We start from the raw sequence: 11,948 nt of genomic DNA on the forward strand, positions 1-11,948 counted from the left end.
AATGGGAGGCCTATTAGGCCAACATTGTTGAGCTGCCCTGATCACCTATGCAGATCTAAAGATAATTTCTTGTGAACAGAAGTTCATAGTTACATAGGCCATCAATGAAAAAGCCAATGAAGTTTTGAATACTTCAACTCTTTTATAGATAATTATTCAAGGTATGATTATTTACACTTAATGGAGCATAAAACTAAAGCTCTTGAAAAGTTCAAAGAGTATAAGGCTGAAGTTGAAAGTCTCTATTAAGTAAAAATATTAAAATACTTCTATCTAATCAATCAAGTTAGAAAGTTATATGGATTTGAGATTTCAGAACTATATGATAGACCATGAAATTCAATTCCAACTCAGTACCTGTTATATCCCAACAAAATGATGTATCAGAAAGGAGAAATAGAACCCAGTTAGACATGATTCCTTCAATTGCCTAATTCATTTTGGGGGTATGCGATAGAGATTGCAGTTCATATCTTGAATAATATTTCCTTGAAGAATGTTTCTGAAACACCTTTCAAGTTTTGAAAATGACATAAAAACTAGTTTAAGTCACTTCAGAATCTGAGGTTGTCCAGCACACGTGTTAGAGACAAATTCAAAGAAGTTGGAACCTCGTTCAAGGTTATGCCAATTTGTTGGTTACCCTAAAAGAAATGAGAGATGGTCATATGAGATCATATGAGATCATAAATCGCTAAGTAAATTAGTATTAAATAAAGCAACTGTTGAATCAACAAGAGTTGTTGATGAACCTGGTCCCTTATCAAAAGTTGATGGAACCAATACATCAAGTCAATCTCGTCCTTCTCAATCGTTGAGTATGCCTCAACGCAGTGAGAGAATTGTATCACAACCTAATTGTTACTTGAATTGTATCAACAAGAGGTGTACGTCTCAAGAAAAAGTTAAATTGTTGCTGACGATTAGCCTACGTGTTGTGTTTGAGTTGGCTACATGGCGCGACGAGTTAGTAAGGTGATACATGTTAAGCGTGGAAGTGACCCTTTAGTGTAAGAGGACACTATAAATAGGATCGTAAGAAAAAGGGAAAAGTAGAAGTTTTGTTTGAAGGTATTAGATCTTTTTGGTGAAAGTGAGAAGACAAAGTTCTGAATGCTAAATGGTCAGTTGAGGAAATTGTCAAAAGAGAGGAGAAAGTCGAAAGTAAAGAAGGAACGAGTTAAGGCTAAGTATCTTCTATAAGTAATCATTCTTCATGAACAAATGTTTTATGAAATTTTTATAATGAATAAACATTTGTGAATGAAAAATTAGTTTTCGAACATGATTTCTGAACTGTTATTTATGGGTATAAATATTTTTCTATGCTTGAATACGAATGATTGCTTGAGATAGGACAACGTCTGTATTTATGATCTTCATGTTAAAAGGGAATGTTTCATAAATGTGGGTTGTAAGTATTTTTTCATCACCTTGTGATTTTGTGTATGAGATGCCCTTGTTACTTTGTGATAACCTATGGTAATAATAAGCTATAAGCTAACTCCCCTTTGTTAGTAACTGTGTGGTTTTTGTGTTATGGTGTGGTATAACCTATTGCAAGACGCTGGTGGAAATCTCAAATAACTCGCATGATGCTGGTTGAGTGTGAATTTCAAGTCTAGACGAGGAGAGAATTCTAGGTTGAGGTGAGTTATGATGTGTTTTTGATGTTGGACACTAATGGAAATCCAGGTAACTCGCATGACACTGGTTTAGTGTGAATCTCAAGTCTGGGAAATATTGAATGTGATGAGACACTGGTGGAAATCCCAGGTAACTCATTGATGCTAGTTGAGTGTGAATCCTAGGTCTAGGCAAGGGGAGAATCCCAGGTCTCAATGATGATCTTGTTTGCAAGATGATTTTAAGCACACAGTGCTTGTGATGCCTATTATGATAACGATTAATTGTAGTGACTTGATGCGGTGTGATTTATCTGAAGTAGTTTGACCTTATTATTGTGGATTCCATATGTTTTCCCCAAAAAGGTTTTCTCAAACTCATCACTCACTAAGTCCATTTGACTTATGTTTTAAGTTCCCCTCCCTAGGTTGTCAAGTGGTGAAGCCATGCGAAGGTTGGTCCTCAGGCATTGCATCCTAGTGAAGGAGGAAAGACAGAGTTACTCTATCGTCTTTCGTGGCGTGCTAGTCATGGCATCTCATCATGCATCTAAGCAGCCGATTGGTAAGGGCATCGCTCCTTAGCGCAATGGCCTGACTCGAAAGAAAGGTGAGAGAAATACCCAGGTTAGTGAGGACAAACCCGGTGAGACAGAGAGCCAAAGTGTCGAGTAAGGGAGATGATAGCCCTAACGCTGTCTGCTAAGAGAATTGGTTGAACGATTGAGGCGAAGGACGAAGTTGCACCTTTACACCTCTAAGTACCTACTAGAAGGATCAATGTTTAATAGTGAAGAAAGAAAAGAAAGACCCCAAAGGATGTCCTTGGGTTGGATTGAAGATGAAAAAAAAAGGAAAAAAGATGAAGATCAGAGTCTTATACACCCAAACACCTCGACACGAAGAACAATATCTTAGTGAAAAGAAGAAGGAGGTGAGAAGATCATACTTGGTTTTATTTTATGAAAAGTAAATTTAAAAGTTTGTAATTTGTATTGTATGAACTCTTTAAAGTGTTAAGTTAATAAAGGGAAGAAATTAAGTTATTTCACTACTTTATTGTTATCTCTTGAGTTGTCACCTAGAAGTGGAATTTAAGTTGTTCTTGTAAAAGTACTAGGCGACGGAGTAAAGTTCAAGAGTTGTAGTTATTTTCCGCTATGTTTATCCTTGTGCTTATCGCCTACAAGTTAATTGAGTTATGTAATAAGAGCTAAGTGATGAAGCTAAGTTGAAGAGTTATTTTTTGCTTCAAAGTTGTGGAGGTCTCTAAGGCTCAATGGAAGAGCTTTCCGAACGGACAAGAAGAAAAGTTTTTTCGCATACTATGTGTTTAACGCATCATCTCACGGAGAGATACACAATGGATGTCTAGGTGGTACGCCCTCATCTGGTCACATGAAGTGACATATAGGACAGAATGTGACAGGTTTAACTGAAACTCCGATTGTCAAACCAGATGATGATGTTGAGGATCCATTGTCTTATAAATAGGCAATGAATGACATGTACAAGGACAAATGGGTCAAAGTCATAGAACTTGAAATGCAGTCTCTGTACTTTAGTTCAGTGTGAGAGCTTGTAGATATACCTAATGGGGTGAAATCTATAAGGTGGAAAAGGATCTATAAGAGAAAGAGAGATTCAGCTAGGAAGGTAAAACCTTCAAAGCTAGGCTTGTAGCAAAAGGATATACCCAAAGGGAATGGGTTGACTATGAGAAAACTTTTTCCCTTGTTGCTATGTGAAAGTTTATAAGAATTCTATTATTCATAGCCACATTTTATGATTATGAAATATGACAAATTGATGTCAATACTACTTTTCTAAATGACAAATCTTGAAGAGAGTATCTTTATGTCTCAGTAGGAGGGGTTCATAACCTAAGGTCAGAAGTAAAAAGTTTGCAAGCTGAATCGATCTATTTATAGGTTGAAACAAGCATCCAAATCTTGAAACATTAGGTTTGATGTTGTGATCAAATCTTATGGTTTTGACTAAAACGTTGATAAAATTCGTGTATACAAGAAAAATCAACAAAGGTAAAGTAGCTTTCTTAGTACTTTATGTGGACGATATCCTTTTCATTGGAAATGATGTAGGATACCTAACTGACGTTAAAACTTGGCTAGCAGCTCAATTCCAAATGAAAGATTTGAAAGAGGCATAATATGTTCTTAGGATCCAAATCATAAAGGATCATAAGAACAAAATGCTAGCACTATCTTAAGCAACCTCTATCGATAAAATATTGGTTTGATATTCGATGCAAAATTCTAGGAAAGGTTTATTACCTTTCAGGAATGGGGTTTGCTTGTTTAATGAACAGTGTCCTAGGACACCTCAAGAAATTGAAGATATGAGACATATTCTTTATGCCTCAGTTGTGGGCATCTTAATATATGTTATGCTTTACATTAGGTCAGACATTTGCTATGTAGTGGGAATAGCCAGTAGGTAGCAATCTAACCTAGAGTTAGACCACTGAACGACAATTAAAATTATGCTCAATTATCTTAGGAGAACAAGAGACTACATACATGCTTCTGTATAGAACTAAGGATTTGATTCCAACCCCGCTTCTTTTATTCATTTCTCTTCTAGCAAGTGTAAAATTACAAGAACATTTCATCTTTCGGTTTGATTCCAACCCCTATTCTTTCTTTCTTCATTTCTAATAAGCAACCGGTGGATGGCATTGACGATGACTTGTTCAACTTTTTTCTACTACTTCTGCTATTCTTCTTCTTCACTGTTTCATCCTTTGTTTGGTTTTTCTTCAATTCTTCTGGTTTGAACCTTGATTCTTCTCCTTATTTGATTTTAAAGAAGAAATTTGAAGAAACCACTAAACTTGAAGAATGATAGAAAAAAAAATGTCAAGTGCCTCATTGAAGAAAAAGAAAACACGTTTTTAGGCAACAAAAAGATGTAAAAGGCCGAGCACCTCAAACGAAGGTGCTCACCCAGGGTACTTGTAAGGCAGACACTGTGGCCTCCCATTGTCTCGCCTCTCACCATAGGCACTCACCTTACTGCCTCACTGGTTTATAGTCAACTTTTTGCAGACAAACTTTGTCCCTAATAACATTAGCTCTGTGAATTTTGAAAAGATATTTTTAGTGTCCCTTATCTTGAATGAAAATTATAATTGTTATTTTATCATTTTCAAGAAAAAAATAACTTCAGAAATACAAGGACTAAGACACACTTTAAGAGTGCACTGCCTATATCTAAACATATGAAAGTATCAAAGTTTAGTCAGGAGGTGTAAGCATCAAAATAGTATTTTTGATTTTCTAATAATCTATTATGCCCCCAGAAGAATTAAGTCAACCAACAAGGTTTTTCTGTCTAATGTCTACTCACCAATGTAGATCGGCTGATTGTCTTTCACCATGGCTGCCCGGAAACAAGGAGCTGTAGAAGGCCTAAGTTTGAATATCTAAGGACGCAGACTTTTTTATTGACTCTTCTTTTGAAATTCAACAGCTTCTGTCATCTCCAAGGTTTTGCTGTTTAATGTCTACCCACCAATGTAGATGGGCTGATTGTCTTTCACCATGGCTGCGTGGAGACAAGGAGCTGTAGAAGGCCTAATAAGTTTGAATATCTAAGGACACAGACTTTTTGATTGACTCTCTTCTTTTGGAATTCAACAGCTTCTGTCATCTCCCTAAGGATGCTACAGGTCGTGTTGAGCAAGCTGTTGCGGTTCCTGGTTCTCACCCAGCGTGTTGTTCTCCGCCTAAGGCTGGCAACTGGAAGTTGAATGTGATTGCAGTTTGGCCGAAGGAGAAAAGTTGGGGTGGACTGGGGTGAATCATTCATGATGGTCCTGTGGTTCTTGGAGGTTGTAAGTTCACTAACAAGAATTGGAGCATAAGCCTCCTCAAAGCTGTGGCTTTGGTGGAGGGATTGAATGCAATCGAATTGGAGTGGTCTGGGCTTAACCCCCCATTTGAAGTTGAGTTTGATGCTTTAGAGGTTTATTCATCTCCTCGACAGGGATGAATTTTGTTTCTGAATAAGGATTGTTCATGAACGATATTCTTATTATTGAGAATTCTGTTAATGTATCTTTGGGTCACATCTCTAGAGAGGAGAATAAATCTGCCTATATTATTGTAACTTTGGCATCCTCTTGTAGTTCTTTGATTTCGAAATCATAGCATTGTCCTTTATCCTTGATGGGATTCCTAGGGAGCACCTGATTCTAATGGCATCCTCCTAGAGAGTACCTGGTTCTGTTTCCACCTTAGGAAGGGAGCTACTACGGATATACGAGTTTTGACACCCTGGAAAAGGTAGTTCCTGGACAGGTACAATTTGACTTTATTAATTTCACACAATGAGAATCGAACCTTGAACACCGCCAAGATGTTGTACAACAACTAGAATTAAAAAATGTAGCTACTGTTATGCTGTAATAAAAAGAAACCTTCAGGATTCATATTTACAAGTTCCCTCATATTGTATCAGCAGGTATACTAAAAATGTTCCTATCACTAAAAGCAAAAAGGTATGGAAAATTGAATAACAAGTTAAAATAAGATATGCGTATAGGTATTAGGTGTTACTTGTTAACTCCGCCCCTTCCGACGATATCCTAGAATCTGAGAACATGTAAAGAATGATGAGATAAGTGAACCAATAAATCAACTTTTAAAATTAAGTTCCAACAATTAATGTCCAAGAAATTAACTCAAATCATTCTTATTGTGTACTCACCAAGAGGTCCCTACTATAGGTGCAATCTGATTGAAGTCCTGCCAAAAAAATTTCGCCTTCCAAACTTTGTAGCTCATACTTAAGTGGATCAAAAACAAGAGACATGCCATCAATTGAGATTGAAGCACTTGGGGTTGATTGCTCATTGCTAGTCCTAGGGCGACCTTTCAGTGACAGTATTTCAACATCATCAGCTTGCAGAGGTGTCTTTCGCGAGACATACTGCTTTCAATGGAATAAGAAAAGAGAACGTGATAGTTGTTAGTCAAATGGAAAAATCATTGGGCAAAAAAAGAAAGAAAGAAAGAAAAAGTCTCATTGGCAGGTAAGGTCATTAAACGTCACTTACTTCACGCAAGTGTTTGACAGTCAAACTTGGACGGCAGTAGAGATGTGGCTGCTGCAAACTTGGAGTGCTTTCTTTATCCACTGAAATAAGAAGGAGATGGACATCCAACTGCAATAAAGAATAATTTTTCATAAGAAGATGATGGTTGTGAACTAGGAGGGATGGGAATCATTGGCACACAGCAAGTGGTTGAGTTATCCAAATAGCAGCTAGGAACAAAGAACTTGAACTGCTTTGCTTACAAACAAAACCCAGTAAAATATCAAAGTGGGATATGAGTTATGACTACGACAGATACTGACTTACAACAATAGACATTGTTCCATACCTCATTGTTATTTTCTTCTAGGCCTCGCAGATATTTGGCTAGTTTCATTAAACGACTACTTCTAGAACTTTTATTGCCGGACCCACCAGCACTACCATGCCTGGAGTTACTACGTACACCACCACGCCCCCAACCAAGCATTTCAGTGTTCAAGACAAGACCTGGAGAAACTGTTCGATTCTCTCTGCTCATATCTAAATCACTTTCAGCACATCCATCTCCACTATCTATGTTGGCTATTGACGAAGAAGGCTGAGAGGAACGAACGGTGGGATGTCTCTTCTTCCTCCTTTGTCTAACTTCTGTAAATCTTTCATCAGCTGAAGATGAATCTTTGCCCTCATTGTTATCATCGTCATCGTCATTATCTTCATATCCCGATACTTCATCTCCTCGGCCATTTTGTCTCCTTAAATGAACATTCCTATGATTGCGACGTGATCTTGTTAGAATCACACCAGCTGTATCCTTTCCCAATATGCGTTTCTTACTTAGTGCTTCTGATTGTCGTTGAAATATCTGAGCAATTGATTCCTGAATCTGTACTACAAAACAAGAGGACATGAAATCACACAAGATTGGACAAAAGAATTCTTTTTACCTTCTCAAAATAAATGCCCTGGAATTCATATGTACTATTAGACTCTTGTCATATCATTTTTTGAGAGGAAACAAAAAATTTCATCGATATTTGAAATATAGCAAAAGAAAGGGCATATCCCGAGAGCCTGAAAACGGAGTTACAAAAAGGATATCAGAATGAGCACATCACAATGGTTCACTGAACAAGCTACGTTTTAGGATTACTATAAGTATAAACTAATGTTGTGAAAGGTTCAACTAAATGAGAGTACAATATTCCATGACAAAATTGTTACTTGTTCAGAATAGAAATTGTCCACCAAAGCAAGCAAACATTGCAAGCATACAATATGAAATATTGCAACCATACAAATTCAGCGTCCTCATCCCCCATACAATATGAAATATTGCAAGCATACAAAGTAGACCATCTGTTGTCCAAGTCCCCCATACTATAAAATTTAAATGTTGTTCAGAAGTCAGGAAAAGAAGTGTGCCCATGAAAATAACATCTCAAATTCAGCGTAAAGTCTTGTAAAATATTGCAAGCATACAATATGTACCCTAGCAAAGAACCTGACCTGTTTATTACGGTTCCTTTCTTCTTCATGAAATGTTAATTCCTGAGACAAAATTAAGAACAGAAATGCTTCCTTTAGGGGGATATAAAGGGAAAAAATAGTTCTTTTTTAATCAAATAAATAAATAAGTGCAAAACACCTCCTCCTCATATTTATCAATATCTGGATATAGGGCGGCAATCAGTGCATCATAATTTGGATCATCTCTCAAAGAACGTCTACTGGCACAATGTGTACGACAAGCTGGACATTCATTGTTCCTAGAATCGCAAACATAGTTACATAAATAAGTTCAATAGTTATATAACTTGTTCTAGTTCACCATGATAGACTGAACAATAAAGCAACCATATAAAACAAAAATACAGTTCAAATAGTATAGTATAGAAACAACAAGGACTTATTCATATACCCCAGCCGCATTGATTTGTCAATGCATTCTCTACAGAACCGGTGCAAGCATTCCATTACAGTTCGCGTTTTCTTAATAATCCCTGTCAAGGTCAACAAGGTTGCTAGTTTCTTTACTTGATTGATCAGAAATGCAGGAAGACAAGTTACAGAGTGATGTACCTCAAAAATCAAATAGCACGAAGTTATGGAACCAAAGGAGTTGTTCATTTAAGATTTACAACAAATGCTGATTATGCAAATCTTAAGTCATAAAACTTATGCCACTAATTAATCAATTATCATGTATTTCTTTATCCTGTTTCCATTTTCCTACCTTCATTATTTTAAAAAAAAAAAAAAAAAAGCCAACTGTCAATCAGAAGAAACAGATTTGACCAAGATATTACAAGGAGGTGCCTCCAATAATTCAGAATCATGATCAATGACTATCATCCCCCAAAAAGGAAAAACAAAATCAAGATTCAAGATTAATGTGCAATTAACATTTAAAAAAAAGAAAGAAAGAAAGAAAGAAAGAAAGAAAGAAAGAAAGAAAGAAAGAAAGAAAGAAAGAAAGAAAGAAAAGAAAGAAAAGAAAGAAAGAAAGAAAAGAAAGAAAAGAAAGAAAGAAAGAAAAGAAAGAAAAGAAAGAAAAGAAAGAATGGTAAAAGCACACAGAGAGGATTAAAATGACCAAACTTCAGAACTTTTGTCAGAAAAACCTCGAACTGTTAACGTAAAAAATTTTCTGCTTCTTTCTAGCCGAAACTGTGTGCCCCTAACTACAGCTTTCTATTTCCCCATTGACATTTTAGGAAGAGCTAACTTTCTTGTTTTTTATGTTAAAAAAACATAAGTTTATCTGCAACATTTGAAGCAAACATACCAAGACAAATTGGGCACTGAACATCTTTCCGAATGCCTGAAAGCTCCACAAAAATAAATCTGCACCACAAATACGTAGGATTAGAACTTCAATAAATTTCGGTTGTTAAAAGTTTAATTCAGATAACTTCCATTACTACATTGTTGATAAGCTCTCGTTAGGATGAGTATATTTGTCTATCTATCAGCAGTGTTGGGGAAAAGGAAATTGATCGATCAAGTAAAATCCTCGATTTCTAATAATAATGAGAGCTTAATTTCTAAAGAATAAAAGTACACACATAGGTGATAGTGATACACAGACAATTCCAGATGCCAGGAAAAAGTTCACACCAAAATGGATCCTTATTTCTCAATGAGAATATGAAAATACACAAAATGGCAAACTCTAGCCAATTGAAGTTGTAAATAGGGTACACCGTTTAGATGTAGAACTTGTAAATGGTAAATGGTAATATGGTGAACTAGCATCTGATCTCTTAAAAGTAACAAATGGAAATTCTAAGGATCTTTTCAAAGAATCGGCTTTCTTGAAGGATAATTAGCACCAAAGAAAGGACAAAACCCAAATAATATGAATATTTGTTAAATCAAAGTGTCTTGCCCTGGCAGAGAAAGTACCAGTTTAGCCTAAACCTTTGAAGCAGCTTCCTCCAGCAATTCTGAATTAAGAAAGCAGCGCAGAAACGGGTGATTTAGTTTTGCTCGTTGCATTTGTGAAGGATGCAGCAAGAGAAAGGTATACTCTAGAAAGCCTCTTCGACACTGTATCAGCCTTACTAATACCTCCTAGAACCAACATCCACATGAAAAATACAATTTAGGGCATTGCTTACTCTAAATCATTCTGATAAGTTTGTCGACCAAACTCAAGCCATATACAAGCAATCTGACATCTATCCTTTACCAAATGAAAGAATTGGTTTTACATGAAACAATATGCATCTTTCCGATCTCCTCAAGCACAGAGATGATATATTTTTCCCCTCTGCGGAAGTTAATACTAAAAGGTTTGAGAATGAAAATCCGATTGTCTATGAAATGAAGGTCCTGGTGATCATGTGAAATAACATAAATGTCAAATTCTTTTTGTGCTCCAGATCTGATTGAAGTATGAGACACCCACGTTAGTAAGATGGTCTAACACTACAGAGAACAGGGTCCTAAGTTTCTAACAGGATTGGAAGTAAAACTGCCTACTGAAGTCCTACTATATGGTGAAAACTGGATATTGAAAAAGTTAAAGAAAAGCTCCGGAAACAACATTATAAATGCAAATAAAGATTTAGTGCGGTTGCTTATGAATGCCACGGGTAGAATAGCGTAAACTATCAAACATCATACAAGTTGCCAATTTACAGGAACCGCGCTCATTCCAACTCAATGGATCGGACTGTAGATACATCTTAAATTGGAACCTTTAACCAAATCTCGCAGTCCATCACAAGATACGAAATTCTGAAAATTATGAAAGAGGAGCGATCGAGATGCATTAACTAGACCCGGATCCCAACATGCAGCTGCTTACCGGCCATTAAGTCAACCTTGCCGTTTTACGGAAATGCCGAAATGAATAGCAGAGCTTAGCACCCGTATTTATGAACTCACATTCTTTTCTATAACTATGAAGGGAAAGCATTAAGAGAAAAAGAAAATGGTCGTGAAAAAGCACCATAATCCAGCTCCCAAAGAACAATAAAACACCAAGGAAATGAGAATCGTGGAGTGAAAAAGAAGTAGAAGGATTTAGGAGAAAGTACTCCGGTTTCTCTTCAGAGCTAGAGGATTGGGTTCCTTCGGAATCTGAAAAACACACGGAACAGCTTCAGCAAACGGTATATAAAGGAAGAACCAAAACAAGAAGCAGAATTGGAACAAAAACAAAGAAGCAGAAGAAATCGAAGAAGAAAGGAAAAAGGAATAGACGTAACGTAACCTCTATCTCCAGTCGCTTCTTCCAATTGCTGGCGTTGCTTTTCTTCCTCACCTTCATCTACTCGTTGTCCTTCCTTCAACTGTTCCTCCCGTTGCTCCTCCTCCTCCTCTTCTTCTTCTATGTCAGTCTTGGTCTCACGTTCGGTTCGAGATTGCTTGGCATCTTGATGGCTGAATTGTTGGTCTCTGGGGTCTTCGCCATGAACAGTGTCGGACCAAGAACGTTTATGTGCAGGCATTGGCAAACGTTACAAATAGAGAAGGATTTCGTATTTGGCGATGGAGCTAAGGAAACAGAGAAGAAAAGGGAAGAAGAAGAAAAAGAGGAGAAGGAACAAGGAAGAAGAAGAAGAAGAAGAAGAAGAGGATGGGAGATTTTCGCTTGCAAATTTATTCTTTTGTTATTATTATTATTGTTTTGTTTTGTTTTTTTTTTTTTTTTTTTATTCTCTTCTTCATTGCCCTTTATTATATATATTATCTTTCTTTCTGATTAGCTTAAATTTATATAATTTTTTAAAAAAACAATTGTAATTATT

General features: G+C 36.5%; 1 protein-coding gene across 3 annotated transcripts; it reads right to left on the reverse strand.

Moving 5' to 3' along the window:
• Positions 1-5,936: 5,936 nt before the first annotated feature.
• Positions 5,937-11,804, reverse strand: LOC101221333 (putative E3 ubiquitin-protein ligase RING1a). 3 transcript variants are annotated; one of them, XR_004217380.1, is made up of 10 exons: positions 11,411-11,804; positions 11,235-11,277; positions 9,476-9,534; positions 8,609-8,690; positions 8,336-8,456; positions 8,197-8,238; positions 7,034-7,573; positions 6,706-6,813; positions 6,357-6,607; positions 5,937-6,241 (listed from the first exon to the last, which is right to left on the reverse strand). XR_004217380.1 is itself a non-coding variant. In XM_004149223.3 (10 exons), exons 1-10 carry the CDS (start codon positions 11,646-11,648, stop codon positions 6,209-6,211), a joined length of 1,488 nt encoding a protein of 495 aa, XP_004149271.1. In that variant the 5' UTR covers positions 11,649-11,804; the 3' UTR covers positions 5,937-6,208. The 3 variants fall into 3 exon arrangements, 2 of the variants coding, with proteins under 2 accessions (XP_004149271.1, XP_011657079.1); XM_004149223.3 differs by having other exon boundaries at positions 6,357-6,578; XM_011658777.2 differs by having other exon boundaries at positions 6,357-6,581.
• Between the last annotated feature and the right edge of the window lie 144 nt (positions 11,805-11,948).

This window comes from Cucumis sativus, chromosome 6 (genome assembly GCF_000004075.3).
Source record: "Cucumis sativus cultivar 9930 chromosome 6, Cucumber_9930_V3, whole genome shotgun sequence".
NCBI lineage: Eukaryota > Viridiplantae > Streptophyta > Magnoliopsida > Cucurbitales > Cucurbitaceae > Cucumis > Cucumis sativus.

Bases quoted from the DNA above. Each gene is read 5' to 3' on its own strand.
- LOC101221333 (XM_011658777.2), bottom strand. From the start codon at position 11,648: ATGCCTGCACATAAACGTTCTTGGTCCGACACTGTTCATGGCGAAGAC. The intron at 8,239-8,335 runs GTGTTTTGCACT...ATTTTGTCTCAG, and splicing joins TTGATAAATATGAGGAGGAG to GAATTAACATTTCATGAAGA. The intron at 6,582-6,705 runs GTAAGTGACGTT...TTCCATTGAAAG, and splicing joins CTGTCAAACACTTGCGTGAA to CAGTATGTCTCGCGAAAGAC.